At 42.2% G+C, this 23,108-nt stretch overlaps 1 protein-coding gene across 2 annotated transcripts; it reads left to right on the top strand.

Moving 5' to 3' along the window:
* Positions 1 to 9,582: 9,582 nt before the first annotated feature.
* Lsm6 (LSM6 homolog, U6 small nuclear RNA and mRNA degradation associated) lies at positions 9,583 to 22,151 on the top strand. Of its 2 annotated transcripts, XM_028753405.1 has the most exons (5): positions 9,601 to 9,668; positions 10,540 to 10,641; positions 17,033 to 17,138; positions 20,054 to 20,167; positions 21,879 to 22,151. In XM_028753405.1, the coding sequence occupies exons 3-5, from the start codon at positions 17,045 to 17,047 to the stop codon at positions 21,911 to 21,913; spliced, it is 243 nt and encodes an 80-aa protein (XP_028609238.1). In that variant the 5' UTR covers positions 9,601 to 9,668; positions 10,540 to 10,641; positions 17,033 to 17,044; the 3' UTR covers positions 21,914 to 22,151. The 2 variants fall into 2 exon arrangements, with proteins under 2 accessions (XP_028609237.1, XP_028609238.1); XM_028753404.1 differs by lacking the exon at positions 10,540 to 10,641 and having other exon boundaries at positions 9,583 to 9,668.
* The last annotated feature ends 957 nt before the right edge of the window (positions 22,152 to 23,108 follow it).

Below are 23,108 nucleotides of genomic sequence, written 5' to 3'. Positions count from 1 at the left end.
GGGCATTATTTTTTTTCTTTTTGGTGGCCCAAGAAAATTGCAGTATTGGCCAGTCTGAACAAAAGCTAGCTGTATCCAGTCTCTCCATGCTGAGAAAGTTCAGAGCTTAACTGAAGTCCTGACTGGAATAGTCTGTGATGCTGAACGATCTAGCTGACCATTCTGAAACTGTTCTGGATAGAGATTTTTGAGGAAGCAGCACTGAGGCAGTCTGAGGTAGGACCAAGCAGGATGCTGGAATCCTTCTCAGCATCCCCAAGAGTGAGTCTTATCAGGGTCATTTTAATTTTACTGCTGTCTGTAAACATATCAACTTTCATAGGTAACACAGATTTATACATTAATATATGTATGGAATGTGCATAATTCAGTTAAAGATGACTCTTTGCTCTCTGAGCAGGTAAAGCATCGGTCTTTCTTTATAAATTAGCTTGGACTGTGTCTTAGTTAGGGTTTTCTTTGCTGTGAAGACACACTATGACCTAGAACTCCTATAAAGGACAACATTAAATTGGGGCTGGCTTACAGGGTCAGAGGTCCAGTCCATTATCATCATGGCAGAAAGAATGGCAACATCCAGGCAGACGTGGTGCTGGAGAAGGAGCTGAGAGTTCTACATCTTGTTCTGAAGACAAACAGAAGACTAGCTTTCAGGCAGCTAGGACGAAGGTCTTAAAGCCCACACCCACAGTGATACACTTCCTCAGCCAAGGCCACGCCTACTCCAGTGAGGACACACCTCCAAACAGTGCCCCTCCCTGGGCCAAGCATATGCAAACCACCACAGATTGTATAACCAAACTGTAATATAAATTTCTATTTATACCATTTGAAAGGAAAGGATGATAAGTCTTGAGGATTCGGTAGCCAACAAGATTTATTGGCTTTGCATAGCTGAAGTTCTGGGCTGGAGACATTTTCATGTCTCAGCCAGTCTCAGAGCTGTTCCCACGAAGCGGGCCAGCAAATCACGTTACCTGTTTTGATTTAAACCTAATTTTTTAATGACTGTTTATATTCAGGCCTTAATTTTTCTATTTGACCTTTTGATTCTATACATTTCATTCATTTTAGACTTTGTTTTCCCTGAGACAATGTCCCACGCTCTAGGAGCTGTGTAGATAGCTTTTGAAGTGGCCAAGTTAGCGTCCAGGAATCTTGTGAAATTGTTACATTTGTTCTTGTATCCATTAAGCCTTCAATTTCAATTCCATCTGACTGTAATTTTAACTTTGGTCATTTATAGCAGTTTGCCAAAACATTTGGTTTTTGGTCTTTCCTGAGTTTTCTATTTTATCTGTAGAAGCTATTGTAGCTTTGATATCTGGGTTATTAATGTTTATATCCAGAGCACTATTGCTTAACTGTTCTGCAGAAGAGTTTTTCTGCTGTTGACCTGACATGGCTGACTTGAACGTGACATTGGGCATTTCCGACAGGGGGCTACCTGTGTGTCCTTTGCTGATCTACATTGTTAGTCCAGTGCCAGCCTTTGCCACATCTATGCATATTCCAGAAGGCTGGGCTTCTCTAGAACAAACATTGTTTCTAGGAATGCCTTGCCCATAACCCCTGTTTAGACGACCTTGTGTGGCAAAAATAAAACATTTGATTGTTTGGCTTTTCTTAAAACCTTTAGGGATTTTTTTCTACTAAAGTTGCATCCTTAAATATTTTAAATCCATCATTTTTATGGGATATTATTGTAATTCTTCCTGAGGGTGGCCCCTGTCTGTTTTCACTTGTCCTAGACTGACCAGATGAGCTCAGGTTGGTTTTCTAACAGCCGTTGGGGTCTTCCTGAGTTTCATTATACGGTGGTGCTGTATGCTCTGAGCTTATTTCCTCTGACTCTGCCTTAGTACCCACCACAATTGTATTTATTATTTTTTTAAATTTTTATTTTAAGACCTGTCTCTGTTTTTGAATTTTCTTTCTTTTCCTTCCTTCCTTCCTTCCTTCCTTCCTTCCTTCCTTCTTTCTTTTCCTTCCTTCCTTCTTTCTTTCTCTTTCTTCTTTTTTGATGCTTTGCTATCTTAATATTTTCCTCAGTTTTATTCATATTTTTCTAATTTATCTTCTGAGGTGTGTTTCCAGTTGTCATCACACTCTTTTCTTTTCTCTCTAAAGCTCTTTTCCTTGAGACAGCATAATCTTGGCTATCAGGATTAACATGAGAGTTACCAATTTGATAGTAATCATAACTCGTAATTAGGTCATTTATCTTTCTCTTTTGTTTCTATCCTTAAAACATTTAAAATTGCATGATATTGAGTATGAAAGTTCTCTGTGATTGTCTCTCATCTTAATGCGCCTTATTTCTTTAAATATATATGATTCTCTCTATAAGGACTTTATTTTACCAACTTTAAACTGTTTTTATGATTATTTATACCCAGTTTCTTTTCTCTTTTACTGTTTGTAAATGTAATGCTTTACCAGCTGACAAGTTTGGGGCTTTTCAGTCCCACTGCAGCTCCAGAAAAATCTGCAGCCTCCTCAGGCCAGCATGAGTTAGGGTGGTTAACTCCGTCCCCTTGACTCAGTTTAGCCTGCTGCTGGCTTCTGGTTCCATTTCATTCCCTTTCTCTGGTCAGTCCCTGGTGGACAGGAATTGGGCCATCTAGCTCTCTCTAGCACACTTTTTGACTTTTCTTAGAACCTCACCAAGCTTGGGAGAAGTCACAGCTACTGTGCCCTCAGGCTCCTGTTAGAGAGAGCTCCAGCCAGCTGGTTTAACTCACTGGCCTCCCTCACTCTCTCTTAAAGGTATTTAGCTTCCTACCCAGCTAGGAAATTGTCTGGAGAAGTGTTTATTTGCAATTTTTACCCAAGACTTTTCTAAGCTTAGATTCTATGCTCAACAGTGGAAGCCATTTGTAACTGAGGGCTTTTCCACCCACGCTCAATTTTCCGCCAAAATGTGACTTTGAGACTTAATTCTATATGAATAAATGTGTAGGCCATAAGCTTTGGCTTGTGCCGGCTAGCTTGTAACTCAGCCTACCTTTTAGTTACTTCTCCTTAGGTTTATGTAGACCGTCTTCCTCAAAGTTCCGGCAAATCCTCGTCTGACTAGCCTAGATTCCTCTCTCCCTGCTGGAACCCCCAATTCCTATTTCCTCACCTAAGCTAATAGGTCAACAGCATTTTTATTGACAGGTGATGCATCTACACAGTACACAGAGGTTCTCTCTACAGGGCACTACCTACAGTGGGCTGGGCCCTCACTCCCTACAGGTCAGATGGATGATAGCATTTTCTGAATGACACTTTCCTCTTCCCAGATGACTCCATCTTGTGTCACGTTGACAAAAACTAACCAGCATGGCTGTGCAGTAAGAATTTGTCTCAAAAAACTAAAAGATGGGCGAGCGAGACAGCTCAGTAAGTAAAAGCACCACTCCACAAGCTTGATGATCTGGGACACTCATCAGGTAGAAGGTGAGAGCTACTCTGACTACTTAAGCCTTGGCATGCACTCCCCACTCCCACCTCCCCACCCCCACCCCCAACTGCTCTGGCGAGCAAGCACCCACGAGGTTAACAACAGTAACTACAACAACAATAGTAACCACAACAATACGCTATTAAACAAAAGAAAAGAGGTTGGGCCTTTGAAAAGCAATGGAGTTGTAGGGGTTCTTAACTGGATTTGTGCCTTTATGTAAGACACTAAGAGTAAGTTTCCTTGTTACCTTCCTCCTCATGAAAACAAATATAGAAGGTGCCATCAAAGACACAGAGAAGCTGTTAGCAGGTACCAAAGCTGTTGGTACCTTTATTGTGTGCTTCTTGGCCTCAAGAACTGTAACGCATGTTTGTTGTTTGCAATTGCCCAGTCTATCCAGTCTAGAATACATTGTTATAGCAGATTTCCTGAACTAAGTCATAATAATGCATTAGTAATTTTCAGCTATATTATATCTCCTATGAGAAAGACAGCTTCTAATGCTAAAGGTTACGGAGAACTAACATTTGCCTTAAAATTCTGTCTTCTCTGTGGGTGAAGGTCTGGGGTCTTAGGATTGTTCTAGAGCTTGATCCTGCTTGTTTGCATTCACTATAATTTACTACCAACATGATGGTGAAACCAGCCTACACCAGCAAAGCATATGGATTTGAAGGTCCACACTGGAAAATTAAGGACATCTGTGTTTTTTGCTATAAACAATTTTTGAAAGTCTAAACATAAAGCATGGATCCAATTCATCAACATCTTGGGATGAATTTCAATATATGTCATAATAGAATGAGTTGTATATTTTTTCTGTAAAGAACAAAAGAACCAAAATTGTCACATTATCAGTTAAAACCACAATAGAAATAAACATTTGAAAACTGAAAGCAAGCTTATTCGTAAGCAACTTGGTAGAGGCATACAGGAGTAACATGGAAGGGGGAAACCCTTGAAGATATAAAAATGTGTTTTAAGCATTAAAATGAGTGCACACCTGGCAACCTTTTGCTGATAGTAAAATATTCCCAGGTCTCATATGCTGTTCCTTATTTATGTAAGTTGCCCATGCAGTTTGAATTGGCTCCACTGCAGTAAAACCAGTTCCACTGCGGTTGGCAAGCAGCAGTGTCGGCATGTGTACCACAGGTTTCCCACACAAACTGTAATTCATGAAGGCCGATGCACCTCTCCTCCTTGTAGCTGGGTAACCATTTATGTTTGAGGTGAAAATGTTAATATGGAAATTTTCTGAGCTCGGAGAGAGGATGAGCACTACCATTCTAATTTATGACCTTTCATCTAAGGCCAAATGTAAAGGTAACTTCAACTGTTTCATATCCCAGGGCCGGCGCATAGCAGATGTATGAAATTTGGAGTGTTAGACATAAACTTTTATTACCGAATTATAAATAATTTCCCCCACTTATATTGTTCACCTTTCAAGTTCATCTTGATTAAAATACAAGGGCAGCTTTTCAGCGATGTCACTGCATTCTGCAGCTAGGAGAGGCTTTCTGGAGAGTAACACATCACAGCCTTCAGGGAACCTTGCTCATGGGGTTCAGACCCAGAGCCCAGCGACTGAAATCCATGTTACATCAAAATGATAGTAATAAAGTCCAAACACTTGTATGAACTTATCAAATAGATCAGAAACCAAGTACTCACAATGCAGAATGGAAACTCTTTTTAGGTAAAAACAAAAGACATATTGGCTTTTGTGATGGTTTAAATATAAAACATTTCTCATGAGCTTAAAGATTTAAGTACTTGGCCCTCAGTTGGGGGCGCTGTTTGGAGGAGAATAAGGAGCTTTTAGGAGGTGCAGCCTTGTTGGAAGAAATACCTTACTGTGGCCAGTAGGAGTTGAGGTGGAGGAGGTCAGAAGTTCTATAGCCTGGTCCCAGCTTCTTGATATTTCTGTCTGTCTGCCTGCCTGTCTGTCTGCCTGCCTCACTGTCTCTTTATCTCTCTGTGACTGTGACTGTGTCTGTGTGTCTATATATTTGGGTGTCTGGGAGTCTGAGGGTCCCTCCCTTCTGCCCCCGCCCTCTACCCCTCCCCCATGCCCCACCCCCTCAGTTTCATGCATATGGATGAAGATGTGATCTCTAACCTACTGCCATGCCTTCCAAGCCGCTACTGACTGACTCTCTGGAATTGTAAACTCTTTCTTCTATAAGTCGCTGTGGGTCATGTTTTATCACAGCACTAAAAAGTTACTAATGCCCCTTTCCTTAGTCATTTGCCTATCAACCAGAAGATATTCAACTCTGGAGTCAAATCAAGAATGTCTTCTTATTTGTTTTAACAAATAGTTTTCACATCCCTTGAAAATAGCAGAAGAGTGGGCCTAGAGTAGCTGGCTCAGATGCTGCTATTATCCAGACTAAGGTCAAGGAAAGGTCTGGGTCCCTGCCAGCGTGTCATACTGGCTAATGCAGGGTTCACACAAGATCAGTCAAAGTTCTTGGAAGCGTATGCTGATGTTCAATATTCAGATACACTTTGGAAAATGTTGGCCAATCCAATTTAATGCCTGTTTTTATCATCCAGTCAGTCATACACTCACAGGGCTTCATGAGATAAGCCAGGCATGAGACCTTCTCTTCTAAAAACATGACAGTGAAGAACATAGCTTTTCAAAGGCTACAAAGAATTGCTTTGAGACTGAGGAGATGGTTCAGTAAGTAAAGTGCTTGCTGGGCAAACGTAGGACCTGAGTTTTATCTTCAGGACCCATGTAAAAAGCTAGGCATGATGGGGTATATTGTAATCCCAGTTCTGGAGAGGCAGTGGCAGATAGATCCATAGGCTTGTTGGTAAGCCATCTTAACCGAGTAAGCAAGCCCCGGATCACAGTGAGAGACCCTGTCTCAAAATAGAGAGATGGCTCAGCGGTTAAGAGCACTGACTGCTCTTCCAGAGGCCCTGAATTCAATTCCCAGCAACCACATGGTGGCTCTGTAAGGAGATCTGATGCCATTTCTGGTGTGCCTAAACAGCTCCACAACGTACTCACATACACAGAATAAACAAATCTTAAAGTGTGTGTGTGTGTGTGTGCGTGTGTGTCTCCCAAGAAATGACCCTCAACATTGGCCTCTGGCACATGTGCACCTATAACTCGACAACAATTCAAAAATAGACCAAGACCCAAGCAGATGCGTGAGTAGAGAGGACATACAGATGGAACCATATGCTCCACATCTCAGGTCAGTAGGAAACTATAAACTAGGACGACAATAAGATTCTATACTGTGCTTCTCAGAGTGGGCCAAAGCTAAAATACTGGAGATGTGAAGTGGTAGTAAGGATGAGAAGCAGAAGAAGCCACAGCTCCACGCTTGGGGAGACCGTGTGAAAAGGAGAGACACACTCAAGGCAGCGCAGCAGTCCTTTCAGAAATAAACTCTTACTGTATGACCCAGCACCACTTCCTTGACGTTTGCCCAAATGGCTTAAAACTTAATTACAGGGCTTGTGGCTCTTCCAGAAGACCAAAAGTCTGCTCCTAGCACTCTCAATCACCTACACCTCCAGCTTGAGGGGACCCATCACTGTCTTCTAGCATAGGCACCCACATGCAGGTGCACATGCATGACCTATAGAGACACATGATTTTAAAAATTAAAATAAATCCAGGGGCTGAAGAAGTAGTTCAGCGTTAAGAGCACTTGTTGCTCATGCAGAGTTCTGAACTCAGTTCCTAGCACCTACATGGTTGCTCACAGTCATCAGTAATTACAGTTGCAGGGGATCTGACACCCTCTTCTGGCATGCACAGGCGCCAGACACACAGCTAGTACATATACATACATGCAGGGAAAGCCATTATTAACATAAAGTAAATACATTTTCTTAAAAATTAAAAATAAAAAAGTTTAAAAATTCAAAACTTAATTCCACACAAACATCTACCTAGGGATGTTTATAACACCTTTATCAGTGATTACCAAGTAGACAGGACAATGTCAAAGGACAAAGTCTTAGTGACTGAATGAAAGCGACTGAGCAGGGTCCACGTGGACTATTACTACTCAACACTTAAAGGACATGTGTTATGAAGGCGTGGGGGATCCAAGCCAATCTGAAAAGGCTGTGTACAGGGTGACACGTCTGTGACACTCTGAAGAACAGAGTCACCGTGGAAGGAAAGTAACATGTGACTGGCATGGCTGAGGGGAAGGCAGAGACAAAACGGCCGAAGCCCAGGGGGTGCTCCCTATAACGTTATAAACGAGTGTCTCTATAATGTTGTAAATGTGGACACATGTATTATGCATCTGTCAAAGTCCATGCAGTGTATATCAGAGGATACATCCTAATGTCAACCATAACCTCTGTATGATAACACAGGCATATTAATTCTAGCACTGACCTAAGTAAACTGAGCTAAGCTTTTCTGAATTATTTTTATGATGTCAAAAAGTCTCCCTAATAAATTAGCGTTATGTGCAGGATTTTGAAGACTGGCTTTTGAACAGGAATCTGGAAGAAGTCTTGCACATGTTTTTGTTTGTTTGTTTGTTTGTTTGTTTTATAAATACAGTAAAAGATGCTAGCAAGTGCACGCACTGAATGTGGAAAGCTGTTTTGGTTAAGGCCAGTTCTAAGCCGCTGAGGGGTTTCTTGGAATAACCAGATTTATAAGTTTGTTGGCCCAACCATTTGTTGCCTTGGGACTTTAGACCCATGCACTCAAAGACAGTAGCAACTATTCTGCAGATGAAACAGACTCCCAAAACTATTCTCACTGCCAGCTCTCCAGCCAGACTCTGTGGCTGCATTACAGCTCTGTGGTAAAGTGAAAGCAGCTATGTATATATCCATCTCTACCTACCTATCTCACTCTACATATAATACACAGAATTAGAGAAATGTAGTATGTAGTACAATTTGATTTTTTTTAAAACAAGGTCTTAAATAGCCCAGGCTGGTTTCAAACTCCTTTTGCAGCTGAGGATAATCTTGAACTTCTGATCTCCCTGTGCTCATGCCTGGGTGCTTGGATTACAGCTGTGCACCACTATGCCTACCCCTGTGGTGCCAGAGATGTTCGTGTATGCTAGACATGCTATCAACTGAGCTAAATCCTCAGCCCCAATCTTGACTTATAAAGCGGTTTACTTGCCAGGGCATAGCATGTTCCTTCTTTGATTTAAATGTGACTTTACCCGTGTTGCTAATTTTATATTTATATTTCAAGAGCCTAAAATGCCATTATATCAATGTCTGTAATTGTTTGGTCTTGACGTCAGCTAGAATTTTGCAGATGGACAGAAGGATGTTTCTGTTTTTTACCAAATCTCATCCAGTTGTTCTCTGTCTAGGATATCAATCAAAGGCACTAAGAAAAGGAGGAACGCATTTGATGCCTCAGAAAACAATTCTGCATCTTAGATCCTGTAACACCTAACGGGATGTTTTAGCTGTCGTTTGAAGGTATTATAACTTTGTTGATGGTTAAACATCAGAAACAGAATTAAAATGTAAAATATAAGCTAAAATATAAAGAGATCATGGGTGTAGAAGAAATCAAGTCTTTCTCTAATCTTTTCCTTCCATAAATAAAAAGCATGCGCTAAGAATTCATCCAGTATCCCAAACCAAGTTCCCATACAGCACTGAATGGTATCTGCATGCAATTTCCAATCAAATTAATTTGCAATGTCTTCTGATAATTGATGCCATTATTTTTTTTGTTTCAACATTCTCATGGAAATGATCTCTTCATACATTTAATTTATATGCAAAAGTCGGTTTGAGGCTTTTAACTTTTATTTGCTTTAAATTATTTAAGGCTATTTCTGGGTATTCAACAGCCATTGTTTTAACTGTAAGTTTCTATTTCCTATGATTTTAAGGTTCTTTACTGTAAAAACAAAAACAAAAAAACTCAAAAGGTCACTTCTAATTTTTCGTTGGTTGCTTTGCTTTCGTACTCGATATTCTGGCATAAGAGAGAACATCCGAATATCGGATCTTTACTTCAAACCTTAGTTGCTGAACGTGCTACTAAAGATGCCCGTTTTCGGAAGCCAGCGCGCTAGTGCGTTCTGATCATTTTTGATCCCCGCGAGCTGCCATAGGCAAGGAGGGCGCTGATTGGGTGAGACGGGAAAGCGCGCTGCCGGGGGCGGTTTCGGTTTTCGGCGCGCGCGTCCACGGAAGCCCGGCCTGTGAGGGTTCCGGATCTGACTGCCAGGTGAGCCCGCGGACCGGGAGGGGCGAGTGGGCGCGGGTGGGCGCTCCGGGTGAGAGCGGCCGGCCTAGGCCGCGGATGGCCCGGGCTGGCGTGGAGCGGCTCGAGCCGTGGCCGGGCCTGCGTCCCAGGAGACGCTCGCTGGTCCAGGCCACGCGGCCTCGCGGTGCCGGGCGCGCTCCCGTCGTGCGCGCGTCTCGCGCCGGTTGGGGTGAGCGTCCAGGGTTATAGTGGCGCGAGACTTCGGCGCCCTCCTCCACCCGCGAGCCCTCCGCGACTGAAAGTCGTAAATACGGACGAGCAGAGGAAATGGTCCTTGCTGACCGCTTCGGCTCACCGTCTCCCTTTCTCTTGTGTGGGCCTGTGTCTGTTTCAGCTAAGACCACCAGTTTTTTTCAGCCAGTTACCAGTATTTAATTTTATACTTAGATTAAAATGAGACGAGTTTGATTTTAAAGTTCATTGATCTTGTTTGCGCCCCGTTTTATTGTGTGGATCTCATAAATTACTCAGCTGTTTCCCTGACTGACCTTTGGGTGTGAGTTAAAGTGTTAGTAATGTTTCTGGTTTCGTGCATGACGTTGGCTCTTCAAAACCGTGAAAGTGCCTACTGTGTTTCTAAAGTAGCAAAGCACAGCCTCTCTTTGGAATTACTATTGGGAGTTTGAAGTTGCAGGATGTGGCTCAATCTGCGTGCGCGTGTGTGTTACTGTACACGTTAATCAAATGCTGGAACAGGCTCAATCTGTGTGTGTGTGTGTGTGTGTGTGTTAGTGTTAGTGTTAGTTAGTGTGTGTTACTGCACACGTTAATCAAATGCTGGAACAGGAAGAGACAGCCAGTAACCATCTAGCCTAACTCCCTTATTTTGCAGATGAGCCTGGGGCCATGGCAGGTGAAATGGTGATCAGTTACCCAAGCTGCACAGCTATTTAAGTAGCAGAGGAGATTAGAACTCAGGTGTCCTGCCTCCCAAGTGAGTACCCTTAACTACGGCATCAGCTCTTCTCTCACTGAAGGGTGGCCTACTAGATAATAGAATTTCTTTAAAGAAAGTTTTTTTTTTTTTTTAACTCCTTGGCTTGTTTTCTCCTTTTGGATTGAAGGACTGGAAACTAGAAAAGTCATGTTTTTGTGTCCAGCACTAGAAATTTAGTTTTTTGGAATGTCAACCCCTTCAAGATTTTGCTGTTTGCCTCCAGCTTCCCCATGCTGGCATAAAATACTTCTGATAAGTACTGCAGTTATCCCTTCCAGTATGAAAAAGTTGAGGTTTCATCTGTTTGCATATAACCTGTGCAGTTGTCCTGTGTTCTTCACATCCTCTTTACATTACTCACAACGTTCCATTTAATCCAAATGGTTGCAGTAGAATATTGCTTAGGGAGTGATGGGAAGGTCAAAGTCTGTGTCTCTGTAGCAGAGAGACCCACTGGACATGTAATTTCAACTTCATTTTATCAGGTGAGCTGATTTTATCAGCTGAATCCATAAATAAAAACCCACAGATATGGAGAGGTAACTGGTTTATAGATGTATCATCTGGTTCTCATGCTAGTCTTGAGTTTTCTAAACTCCTGTGCTGCTTAAGCCAAAAAACAGTGTAAGAAAGAGAGAACCAGGTAGTGGTTAGGCTCTTTGGCAGTGTTTCTGTCAGCTGACATGTTGAACCACACACTCCTTTGTTGTAGAATACTGTCTTCTACACCAGCAGTTCCTGGGGGTGTCTAACACCCCTCAGGAATTGCACGTGCATATCAGATATTTACATTACAAATCATGACAGTAGTAAAATTATAGCTATGAAGTAGCAATGAGAATAGCTTTATGGTTGGAGTCACCACATCATGAGGAGCTGTAATAAAGGGCCGCACGTTAGGAAGGTTGAGAACCACTGCTCTTCATGGTAGAACTAGATCCTAGTTACCACTCTACTGTCCTGACAAGACAGAGTATCTGTAGACATTTTCAAATGTCCCTAGAGTGGGGCACAAAACTCACCTCTGGCTAAGAACAGCTTGCTTTTAGGAGTTAACCTGATTATCAGGGCACTTACGGCCAAACCTGGAAACCTGAGTTTAATTCCTGGACTCACTGACTCCGACCTCTGACATCATGTGCGTGCTGTAGCCGGTGTTTTTGCCCCTGTTCCACTACATAAAACAAACAGAAAAATACAGTAAAAAACAAAAACTTTCTGAGTAAGCTTCAGCAATCTACGATTGAATGGGCATCTTCCTAGGCTTGGCTAAACACCAAGTGCTTCTCTTTTCCTTTTTTGTATTTTTTAATGGTTGTTAATAAAGGAATTGCAGAGTCGTAGCTGTTTAAGTTGTACATGATGCTCTGGTAGCTAGGCCTGTCGTTTGTAGACGGGTGAGGAAGGGATTAGACTTTTGTTTGACACCACCTTTGAAGGCCTCTTCCACACAGTCTGTCTGGGCGGCAGGACTACTAGAGAAGTAAGATTGTTCTTGTCCCCTTAAAGTTTAAACTCTCTGTAGGAGACTGGATCTAACATGGCCAATCTATCACTGGGTGAGGACAGTTTGACACACATGCCGCACCTTTCTCCTCCCCTTCTTTACCTCAGTGTTTATGAAAAAGGTTGCTGTAGAGCAGATGTTCTCGTACTAGACCTCTTGGTGGCTTCCAACAGGAAGTAGGGTACTATGACCGTCCACTTATGAACATAGGTCACTTAGGCCTGCATAGGAAGCGGGAGGGGGTACCACTGCATTTGTAGACGTGAATGTATCTAATTTTAAAGGAAGAACTTTTACCAAGGTGACCCTGGCAGAAGGAAGTCCTTTTCTTGTGTCTGTGGTTCAGGAGTCTTATCTCTTGCTTCAGAAACTGTCAGAACTATTCCTTCTGCCTTATCCAATTTAAAAGATGAAAACTTAAAATTACTTGAGCCAAGTGATGGAAAAAATTGCAGTGTCAAGACCAATTTACTTGTACAAAATGGATTTATGGGCAAGTCATTAAGTAACAGGGTGCACTAATGAAGACTAATGCAAAGGTCTGGTTTCAGGATGAATACATTGAGTTTGAGGCAACCATACTTGTTCCATATAACTTCAAAAGCATCCTTTTCAAACTGTCTAGCAGAAAGAACAAATGAGGGGTTTGCTTTTAGCTCATCCTTTCATGTGGCCTGAAGTCTTCTGAGAAAAGGGCCTATCTTTGTATAAAGTATAGATGGTGGATGCATGGGGAAACAGGAGTTCAGAGCTATTGCCCTGTGCTCTGCCACCTAAAAGAGGAAGCAGAACCAAGCAGATTGCTGCTTAGGATTTTCCTGTGCCCTCCTACCATGGTATCCAGCTAGCCAGCTCATAAAGGCCTAGGATCATGCACACAGATTGTCAGGTCCTGGCCCAGACCCTCTGACTGGAATGGTCCTCATGATTGACCCTGGGGAAGCTAACCCAGAGATCATGCTCTCTCACCTGAGAACAAAGGTGGCCCTGCACTCCTGTAGTTGTCTGTCTCCTTCTGTGGGATAGATTGTACTTTCAAACCTGGAGACCCAGTGCCTTTGCTAAGGTGTCTCCGTGCAGCTGATGGCCTATGTCAGACTGACTCACAGGTTCAGAAATCCTCCTCTGAGGTGCCATGTCTGGGCTCAGTCTCCTCTTGGTGGACCTCTGTATCTAATTCTACCCAAGCGCATACAGCCTCTGTGAACTATGCCTCTACTGCGATTGCTTATCCCTCTGGAGAGTAAGCTTCAAGAACCCAAACCACATCTTCCCTGCTGTGTCCGTCCCTAGCCTGCACCTGAGGCTTAGTGAGCACTCCATGAAGTGTGAATTGCCCTAGGAAGAGGCTGATGCTAACGGAAATACAGACTTTACAGGCCTAACAGAGATGTTTTTCTTTTTGCTTCTAAAAAGGCACAGAAAGTTAGCAGTTTTAAAGCAGTGAGTACTGTCAAGCCAGATTTATATTTTTTTCCACCAGTTTTTTCATCCTAAAGTATAAATGGTATAGGTGAAATTAATAACCTCTATGTTTGGAGGACAAAGGATGTTGCATTCCCTGGAACCGAAGTTACAAGCAGTTGTGTGTTACCTAATATAAATTCTGGGAATCAAACCCGGGTCCTCTGTAAGAGAAGTACATATTATTTACCACTGAGCAATCTCTCTGATTCAACTCAGACTTTTTTTTTATTGGATATTTTATTTATTTACAATACAGAATTGCAGACATTTTAGTGTAGAGAAATATACAGTTAAATCCACGATTAATTCACATGTAGTCAGTATGTGTGTACATAAGATATGATGGATAGTTTAAAATACCAGTATGTTTTCATTCATCTTTTAAGTATGTGAACAACACTGTAAATAAAATTTGCATCTACTTACATTGATTTTTCTCTGTGGAATAGGAACAGGGACTTACCATTCAATAAGTGGTTTCCTTTTTTTCCCAGTAAATATGCAGTATTAAGCTGAAAAAAATTCCTGCATTTACCATGAATTTTGATTCCAAGAACTTGGATTTTAGTTAGAATGTGAACGTGTGTGCCTGGGGTGGGGGGGGGAACGTGTACACATTCCATTTGGAGGCCAGGGGTTGACTTTAATGGGCTTCACAATCTTTCAGTGAGCCTGGAGCTCACTGTTTTGGCTAGGTGGCGAGGCTGGTTAGCAAGTCCCCTGGAGCCTCCTGTCTGTGCCCCTTGTGCCAGTTACAGGCGTGTCTCAATGCACCTACCTTCTAGTGGTCCTGTGGATCCAAACTCAGGTTCTCATGCATGAAGAGCAAGCCTTTTACCCACTGAGTCAGCTTTCCACTCTAGGTTTTGTTTTGGGGTTTGATTTTTAATGCAAAATAGATGCTTTTCATATTTCAGATTGTACATGAAGGAACTGGAGTTGTGGGATTATTATGCCTCTGGTTGGAAGCAACCCCAAGACTCAAGAGAGGAGTCTGGGCCTTCAAAGTTAATAGTGTCTCTAGCAGTGTTTAGCTATAGAACAGCATATGTGCACAGTACAAGTGTGTGGCTCGGAGATGAACGGGAAGATTTATTTTTACTAAACTCATGAAAAAGTACTGAGTCTGTTATAGTATTTACCATTTTCTATTTAAACTCAAAACAACATATATAAAATTGTTGTGTGGCCAGAGTCTTGGATAACAGCAGTTGTAATTTTAGCTATTAGTTAAGATGTGCAGTTAAGAAATGAACTGGCAGCTTAGTGGAAACATTGAAGTTTGCTGAGCAAAATAATCAGTTGATGAATTTCTTATTTTAACCTTTGAGACTTGGAGGGTAGCAGCTGTGGATGGTCCAGTATAACCTGAGTACTTGGCTTCTTGGGTGAAGAGAATTGTTTCCCTTAGATTATTGTCCCTTTGATTTAGTCATGCCTCTTAACACAGTGTTTAACCTCTGGATTCTAAGTTCCCTAAGGTGAAACTCTAGCATATATCTTTAAATTGCCTTGTACAAGTATATACGTTTACACTTCTGTTGAGCTGATGAAAACTCTGCTACGTGGCATTACAGCTTCACTAAGTGGCTAATCCTGCAAGCATGTACCAGGAAAGCATCGTCACAGTGTTGAGTGGGTTGGATGGATATACTTGGAGTGAAATCAGCAATACTATTATAGAAGAATGTGTAGTTTTATTGAAAACAAAAATATAGAATTAGGTGAGGGATAAGTCTTTAAAATAATATATTTACACCAACTTTTAAGTCTATGATACATGACATTTACATAAGAGTTATCACTGAACTTCACTGAAACAAAAACCAGTTTCTAGTCTCTCTAAGTTTTGCTTAAGTGACTAGTATTTATTTCTCTTTATTTATTGAAATATTTTTGAGAAGAAGCTATTGTACAACAAGATAAAGTTTGAAAGATGACGGCCAACTTTGATATGCCTGGTCAGTAAATTTGGGTCTGCAGTGCTGTTCTGTGTTTCAGACTCTTAGACATGAATTCTCAAGACTTCCCCTTGTTACTTAGTACTCCTGCCCTAACTGTAACTGAACAATTCAAAGTCTAACCTAACTATCTGGCTTTGAGTGGGTGTTTAGCAATCTATAAAATGAGGATAAAAAAACGGTCCCTCCTAGGGCTAGGGAGGCGGCTGTCAGCAAAGGGTTTGCTGAACAACCATAAGGACCTCAGATCCCTTGCACCCTTGGAAAAGCCTGCTGTGACAGCATGCCTGTCTTAATTAGGGTTTCATCACTCTGAAGGGACACTGTGACCAAGGCGACTCTTAGAAAACATTTAATTGGAACTGGCTTACAGTTTTGGAGGTTCAGTTCATTATCATCCTGGCTGGAAGCATGGCAGCAACAAGGCAGATACGGTGCTGGAGGAGAAGAGAGTTCTTCATCTTGATCTCCAGATAGCCAGGAGAAGACTGGATGTTTCACACTGGGCAGAGCTTAAGCATTTAAGACCTCAAAGCCCTCCCCCACAGTGACACACTTCCTCTAATAAGGCCACACCTCCTAATAATGCCACTCCCTATGGCCAAGCATTCACACATGTGAGTCTATTCAAACCATTATAGAGCCCCTATAATTCTAGCACTGGAGATCAGAGACAGATGAAGGCTGGAGTGGCTCCTTGGCCAGCCAGTCTAGCCAAACCAGTAAGCTTTAGGTTCAATGAGAAACCCTGTCTCAAAACAATTGGGTGGACACAGAGACTGAGGAAGGTTCCACATCAGCCTCTGGCTGCCACACTCACTGTTGCACACACCCGTAACTGCCTCATTGGAGTGAAGTTTAAGGGAATCCGTACATGTAAAGGACTTAGAAATACTCGTATGTCTATAGCCTGTATTCACTTTTTAGGTTTCAATTAGGACTTTTCAGGGAAATGTTTAGATGTCAGTTGTTGATAAGTGGGCCTGCTTTGTATAATGTTAGTTTGAAATTGAATTCAACTTAAATATTCTGTCATATTTTTGTTTCACTGCAATTTGCTATAAGTTATTTAATGTTTCTATTCTGTTTCCATCAGTAAAATGGGAATTTTATGCCTTCTCCCAGCGTTCGAGCCTGTTGTCAGCATAGAGCAAGTGATCATTAACTGGGCTGAGGTGCTGGTGGCTGTAAGGGTGTCATGTGTGCGACACATTGGGACAAGTGGATAGGAATCACTGCTCTGTAGAGCTCTAAGGCTGTTCCCTGGGCTGCTAGGGCTGTGTGGGGTGATGGGTGTGACACACAGATCAGCGGTGTGTAGCAGTACATGGCTTGAAGTCCTTTCATGTTTGATTCCACATAGAGATGGTAAAGGCCCAAGAGTGTGTTTTGCTTTTTGGTGAATAATTAACTTTAGTCTGTACATTTATCGTTCTTTCCTGTTTCTGATCAGGATTGTTAAAAAATGAGTCTGCGGAAGCAAACCCCTAGTGACTTCTTAAAGCAGATCATCGGACGGCCAGTTGTGGTGAAATTAAATTCTGGCGTGGATTATCGAGGTAGTATTTTCATGTTTGATCATAACTGGTATAACTAAAATAAGAAAATGTGGCTAACCTCCTAAATGTACTCAGTAGACCAGAAACATTGCTCATTGACAGGTTTTTGTTTGTGGTTTGTTTGTTTGTTGTTGTTTTATCTTCTGCCTCTGAGGTGGTTCCTTGTATAGTAAAATGCCTGCCAGTAGTGTGCTTCTGACTTGCAGTGTTTGTAAATTCTGTCTCTTGTCTGTTCTGAGATCAAGCCTGCCTAAGTTCCCTGATGGTAGCTAGGGAGTCACCGACAACTCTGCTGTGCAGAGCTAGGACCAGAGAACACTTGGTTTCAGCAGCATTGGTTTGCAGAAGAGTTCATATTGGCAGGCTTTTATTTAGCCAGAATCATTTCACAGCATGACCTTCCCAGTCATGTAATGAAATATCCAAAGATGCTTTTCTGTTCCTGTAGAGAATCCTTTTTAAGGAGCTTTGGGTGGTGTCTTGTGATACCAGCATGGGGAAGAGACAGGAAGATTCAGAGTTTGAGGATAACTTCAGCTACATATGAGTTTGAGGCAAGCCTTGGTTACATAAGACCCTGCCCCAAAACAAAAACGACCAACCTGAAAAGAAAATGAAGAATACTGAAGACAAGGCAGAGGCCACCGAAGGTGGACGTGTGTGTTATAGGATTGGTGCTGCAGCTCAGAGCCTGTGGATTGAGTCATAGCAATTCAAAAGTAGTTCTGGGAAATGATATCAGATTCTGTTTAAAATAATGGAATTCCTACTCTTCTCAAATTGAGATGTGCTAAACTGCTTAGGCTGTTTCGCAGTGAGATGACTAATTTAGCAGAGTTGTGTGGCTGTTTCTTGGTCTCTTTTCTAAATTTCTTTAGAGCTTTTCCTTTCCCCACACATTTGCATATATGCTAAGTATTTTAATACATTGTCACTTTGAACTCCATAAACTCTGAGATTTTGTAGTTGTTCTCACTAGAAAGCAAGGAGCTAGGACTTACTGAAGCTTGACTGGAAAACTTGGTTAAGAAATTGCTGGAGGGTCTGGATCATTGGCTCAGCAGATAAGAGCACTGTCTGCTCTTGCAGAGGACCCAGATTCAGTTCCCAGCACTCACAAGGCATCTCACAACCGTCTGTAATTCCAGTTCCAAGGGATCCTCTGCCTCTCCTGACCTCTGAGACACAAGACAATGCACATGCAGGCAAAACACTCACACATATAAAATGTAAATAAATATTTAATAAGCCATTAAGTTCCAGCACAAGGAATAGTAGTTCAAGCAGGAGGATTCCATTCCCAGCACTGCCGAAATGAAGGGAGGGGTTAGAGAAGTGGCTCCACAGTTAGGAGTGCATCATGCTCTCGGAGAGGACCTGAGGTCAATTCCTAGTGCGTGCAGATCGCAACCTCCTGTAATTCTAGCTCCAACACCTCTGGTCTCTGAGGACACCTACACTCATGTGCGTGTACCTACACACATAAACATCATCAAAAGTAAAATGAAATCTTTAAAAAAACAAAGAGGGAAATCGCTTTGTTTTAGTCTTAGTTTGTTGACATAAATAGCCCGTTGCCAATGTTTTGTGTGTGATTGGTTGCTTGCTTTTGAGTCAGGGTCTTCCTATGATACCCGGCTGTGATCAAGCCCTTTCTCTTTCTGCCTGGTTCCCTCCCATTCTCAACTTACTAACAGTGAGTAATAGTGACATTATGTTTTGAATTACCCTCTTGTTTAATTCCATATCATATTGTGGAAGTTTCCTCCTAGTGTCTGAATGTCCTTAAAAGTAGCATAGTAGAGAAGAAGCACACTGTGAAACTGTCTTAAGCTGTCTTTGGTGAGGAAGTTATTGTTCTTGATAGTTGACAGTCCAATCTGATTCTTTGAAAGTGTACCGAGTCTCATAGAATTCTGCTCAGTTCATGTCTTGTGCTCAGATTACACACACACAGGTTTGAAAAGAAACCTCTGTCTAGAGGATGCTGGGGCAGAAGCAGAGGGCGGGCAGCATACTAATGAAGTTAGGATTTTAAATGGGACTATTGACTTAGTTAATTGAATTGAATCTGGTGTGTTTTTATTCTTTCTTAAAAATACCATTTTTGCTTAGAGACTGAGAATTAGAAGCTTACTAGTTTCATCTTTGAAAAAAGTCTTTTGGTCAGATTTTAGAAATTTATGCCATCTTAACACAAATAACGACTCACCCGGACTGTTTTCCTTGAAAGCTCCCTGGAATGTTTGTAGCCGTTTTTCTCTATTAGTTTTGATTTTAAAAATAGTCCCAACTCTGACAAAACAGAATGCAGTGTGTTGTAATGCAATATGCTGCTCTCTGTTCTCAAGCTGCTCCTTGCTGAGAGTCACAGCTTTGAGATGTTCTTTCAGGAGCACCTGCTGTCTATTATCTTAACAGATTGTGGAGACTTCCTCTTCACCCCGAGTCCATTCATCTGCTGCAGTAGATGCTGTGAAAGACTGAAATAAATCTGCCAGATCCGTATTTCACTGAGCGGCTGAAGTAACAAATGTCACCTCGGTGGAGGCTCATTTGTCCCTGCATAGTTGCCATGTCTGTCCCTAGCTCCCAAAGAAGGGCGTTTTGGTTGGAATAGTCTAATGCTTATACTTTTGTGAAGACTTTCAGAGTTGCTGTGGTGATGACACATCCCAGGAGGGAGTGACAGTTGGCTGCCTGTCTTGGAGCAGTGGATGCATGACTCCTCTCATGCTTTGCCCGTCCAGCCTTCATTCACATTGGCACCGAGTAAAGGCGCCTTTTGTGTTGAAGTCTATTGAGTTTTGTTTACAGTGTGAATTTTTATATTATGTGTCTAAAGGCTAATGAATAAAGTGATTGTCGGTTCTAAGATATAGCCTGTAATTTTTATTCTGTCTTACTTTCTACAGGGGTCCTGGCCTGCCTGGATGGCTACATGAATATAGCACTGGAGCAGACAGAGGAGTATGTAAACGGACAGCTGAAGAATAAGTACGGAGATGCGTTCATCCGAGGAAACAATGGTGAGAGCGTCCCTTCAGTTAGTCTTCCGAACAGGCCATTCCTGTGTGTATAACAGGGAACACTGGGGAGTTTCTAAATAATGTGAAAGTTCTCTTTTACTTTTGTTTGTTTGTTGTGCTTGTATTTTAGGTCTTTAGTAGAAACCAGATCTGTTTGTGAGTGGAAAGAGAATTTTCCATGGAATTTTGGAATTAGAAATTCTCTCTCTCAGTTGATGAAGAGCTGAGGGATGGATATTGGTGTACTGAGCAGGACCCTGTTACCTTAAATAACCGTGAACTGTAGTATTGCAGGGCCGTCTGTGAGATGGAGGCTACTCCTGTGCTATCTCACACCCCTCAGCTCTTAGCCTGTCCTTTGTCCTTTTTCTATTCAAGGTTCAGGTGCCTTTTGTGGGGCTTTGTACCTTTCCATGTGTCAGAAGTGGGACAGAAAACATGGCTCTGAAGTTCTCTTCTAACAGCCTTAAAAGTTAGGTCTTGTTAGGAATAAATATCCTGACTGTTGTAGACATCTCTTGCTTGCAGTTCAGTAGAATTTCTTCTGTTTCATGTTATTCTTATTTACCTTTCTCCTTTTGCTTGGAAATATTATGATCTTGTCTCCCCTCAGAGCAGCTGGTAGTAGCCACCCATGCAGAGACACTCCTCTGGTGACATCCACCCAGCCTGTCTAGTTTCCCTGGCAGTGGCTTTTCTCATATTCTGATGGTCCCTACACTTTACATGTTGTACTCAGTAGCACTTGTCATTATTCCCACTGTTCGTAGTTGGCCCTTACAGAGATCCTGGTTCACTGGATTGCACTCTGAGCTGGACTCTTTGAGGAGGCCTCGACTCTTGACTTTGAACAAGCTTGTCAGTATCTGAAGATGTGTGGGATGGACAGGGTACACCCTAGGTGACAGCTTGTTTGACCAGTAGCCCAGTGGCCCCTTTTGTCCTGAGTGCATGCAGCACACATTCCACTGTGCTCAGTATGACTGGCGAACATACATGTTGGATGACACTAAAGGTTTATACTAATCTCAGAATAAAGACTTTGCTGTCTTAAAAATGTCTTCTCATTTTTTTTCTCCTATGGAAATTATCAGAGTAAACAGCAACTATACTTTATACTGGGGAAATAAATAAAAATAATGCTGTTTCTTTTACATTTTTTTCCATGTGTATGAGAGTTTGTCTGCATGTATGTAAGTACATCACATGTGTGCCTGGTAGTTGAAGAGGCCACACAAGGTCACTGGACCCCCTCGAACTAGACTTACAAGTGATTGTGAACTGCTTTGTAGGTACCAGGGACCCCACAGTGTTGCTCTGTACAATCGGCAGGTGCTCTTAAGTGATGAGCCATCTCTCCAGACACGTGCTGTTGTTGTGAATCTGAGACCTAGCCTAACAGATGTAGCTGACCAGCTTCTCTCAAAGCTTAACTGTGATGTCGCTGGTTACAAATCATTCTTAGACTTCAGGCACTTTCACTTTCCTGATTCCTGGTTATAATTTGTAAAGTCAGTAACATGTATAGAGAAGACTAGTTAGAATCTTGTTAGATATCAAAGCCCAGTGTAGACTCAACTCATTTTATAGTGACCTTCACTGCATGGTGTAAACAGTCCTTTAAAGTGTGCAAGGTGCGGGCCAGGACTCATGAGCCTTTAAAACTGATGCTGTGCCACTTGAGTGACTGCTCACTCTCTTGTCTTTCCAGTGCTATACATAAGTACACAGAAGAGGCGGATGTGAAGACACCGGAAGGCACTGCTCTTCAGAGATGGATAGATGGAGCCCTTTTTGGTTCTCTTACGATCTATCTTAGTGGTGGTTGGTGGTGGGTTGGTTTTATTTTTTAATTGACATTGGAATAAGATAGAGGTATTACATTACAGATTGAATCATAAGTTTTTCACATTCTTTAGTCACATTCGTTATTATTTCTGCCTGTACAGAATGCAAAAATTAAAAAACAGTTTGTTTCTCCTAAGGTTCCAGCAGTGTTATTCCATTGGTTGATTACGTATTCAGCTGACTAAGTGGTACATCCCGGAACCTGTGATCAAGCAATCTTGAGGAATCCTTTGTCTCTTTGCTCACCATCCACACCATTTAAAGCAAGTAGATGAAAACCTTCTAGGACGCCATATGGTTTCAGCCTTGGGTGATAAAGGGACAAGAGGTCAGAAATTTAGCTGTTGATTTAGTCACCTAGTGGTGGCATTGCCACAAAGGAGTACAACTCTGTAGATTGGGAAATTGTAAAGGTTGGCCACATTGTGTGAGGTGGTTGCTTGGAGTCCTCCAGCTGTCCTGCCGATCCTCCTGTGCAGTTAGACTCCTTATGTTAATTTGCTCCCTGTCAAGTGTTAACAGCAATGACTGGTTACTCCAGTCAGGGGAGGAGCTCAGCTATTCCTAGGTAACTCTGGCTATGGTTGAGGTGCAAGCCCAGAGGCCTAAACTCTTTCCAGGTGCTGAGCTGTGGCTGGGAAAGAGTTCTCCTGCTTTTTGCTTTAGCAAGTGGCCTTGGGGAAAGGGTTGTATTCTGGCAACATGTCAATTGGCACAGGCAAAGCCTTCAGGTCATGTGACTCCTGCTGTGTGGGCTTGTGCTATCTGTAGAGACTGTGTTTGGGTGCTTTGGTTGTGTGGACGGTAGGGCAGATGGGAAGCGAGGGAGAGAGTGAGGGAGGGTGTGCTTTCTGGAGGGATGTATATATGACATTTGTCTCATTTCAGTAGTAATCAGAAACTCAGGAAAAGAGAGAAATGTTTTGTAAGGTTTGGTGGTGTGCACACTGAAAATAAAACACTTTATCCTAAGCCTCAGTAATTCATCACTTCCTGACAGGGGCCTGAAAAGGGACCAGTGTGTAAGTACAAATCACCAATTTGCTCTTTTATAAATGGCTTCTTTAGAGGAGAAAATGGATGTCTCTCAGAG

The sequence above is a fragment of the Grammomys surdaster genome, unplaced genomic scaffold, assembly GCF_004785775.1.
Source record: "Grammomys surdaster isolate TR1022 unplaced genomic scaffold, NIH_TR_1.0 125947, whole genome shotgun sequence".
Classification (NCBI taxonomy): domain Eukaryota; kingdom Metazoa; phylum Chordata; class Mammalia; order Rodentia; family Muridae; genus Grammomys; species Grammomys surdaster.
This window is presented reverse-complemented; position numbering and strand designations above follow the sequence as displayed.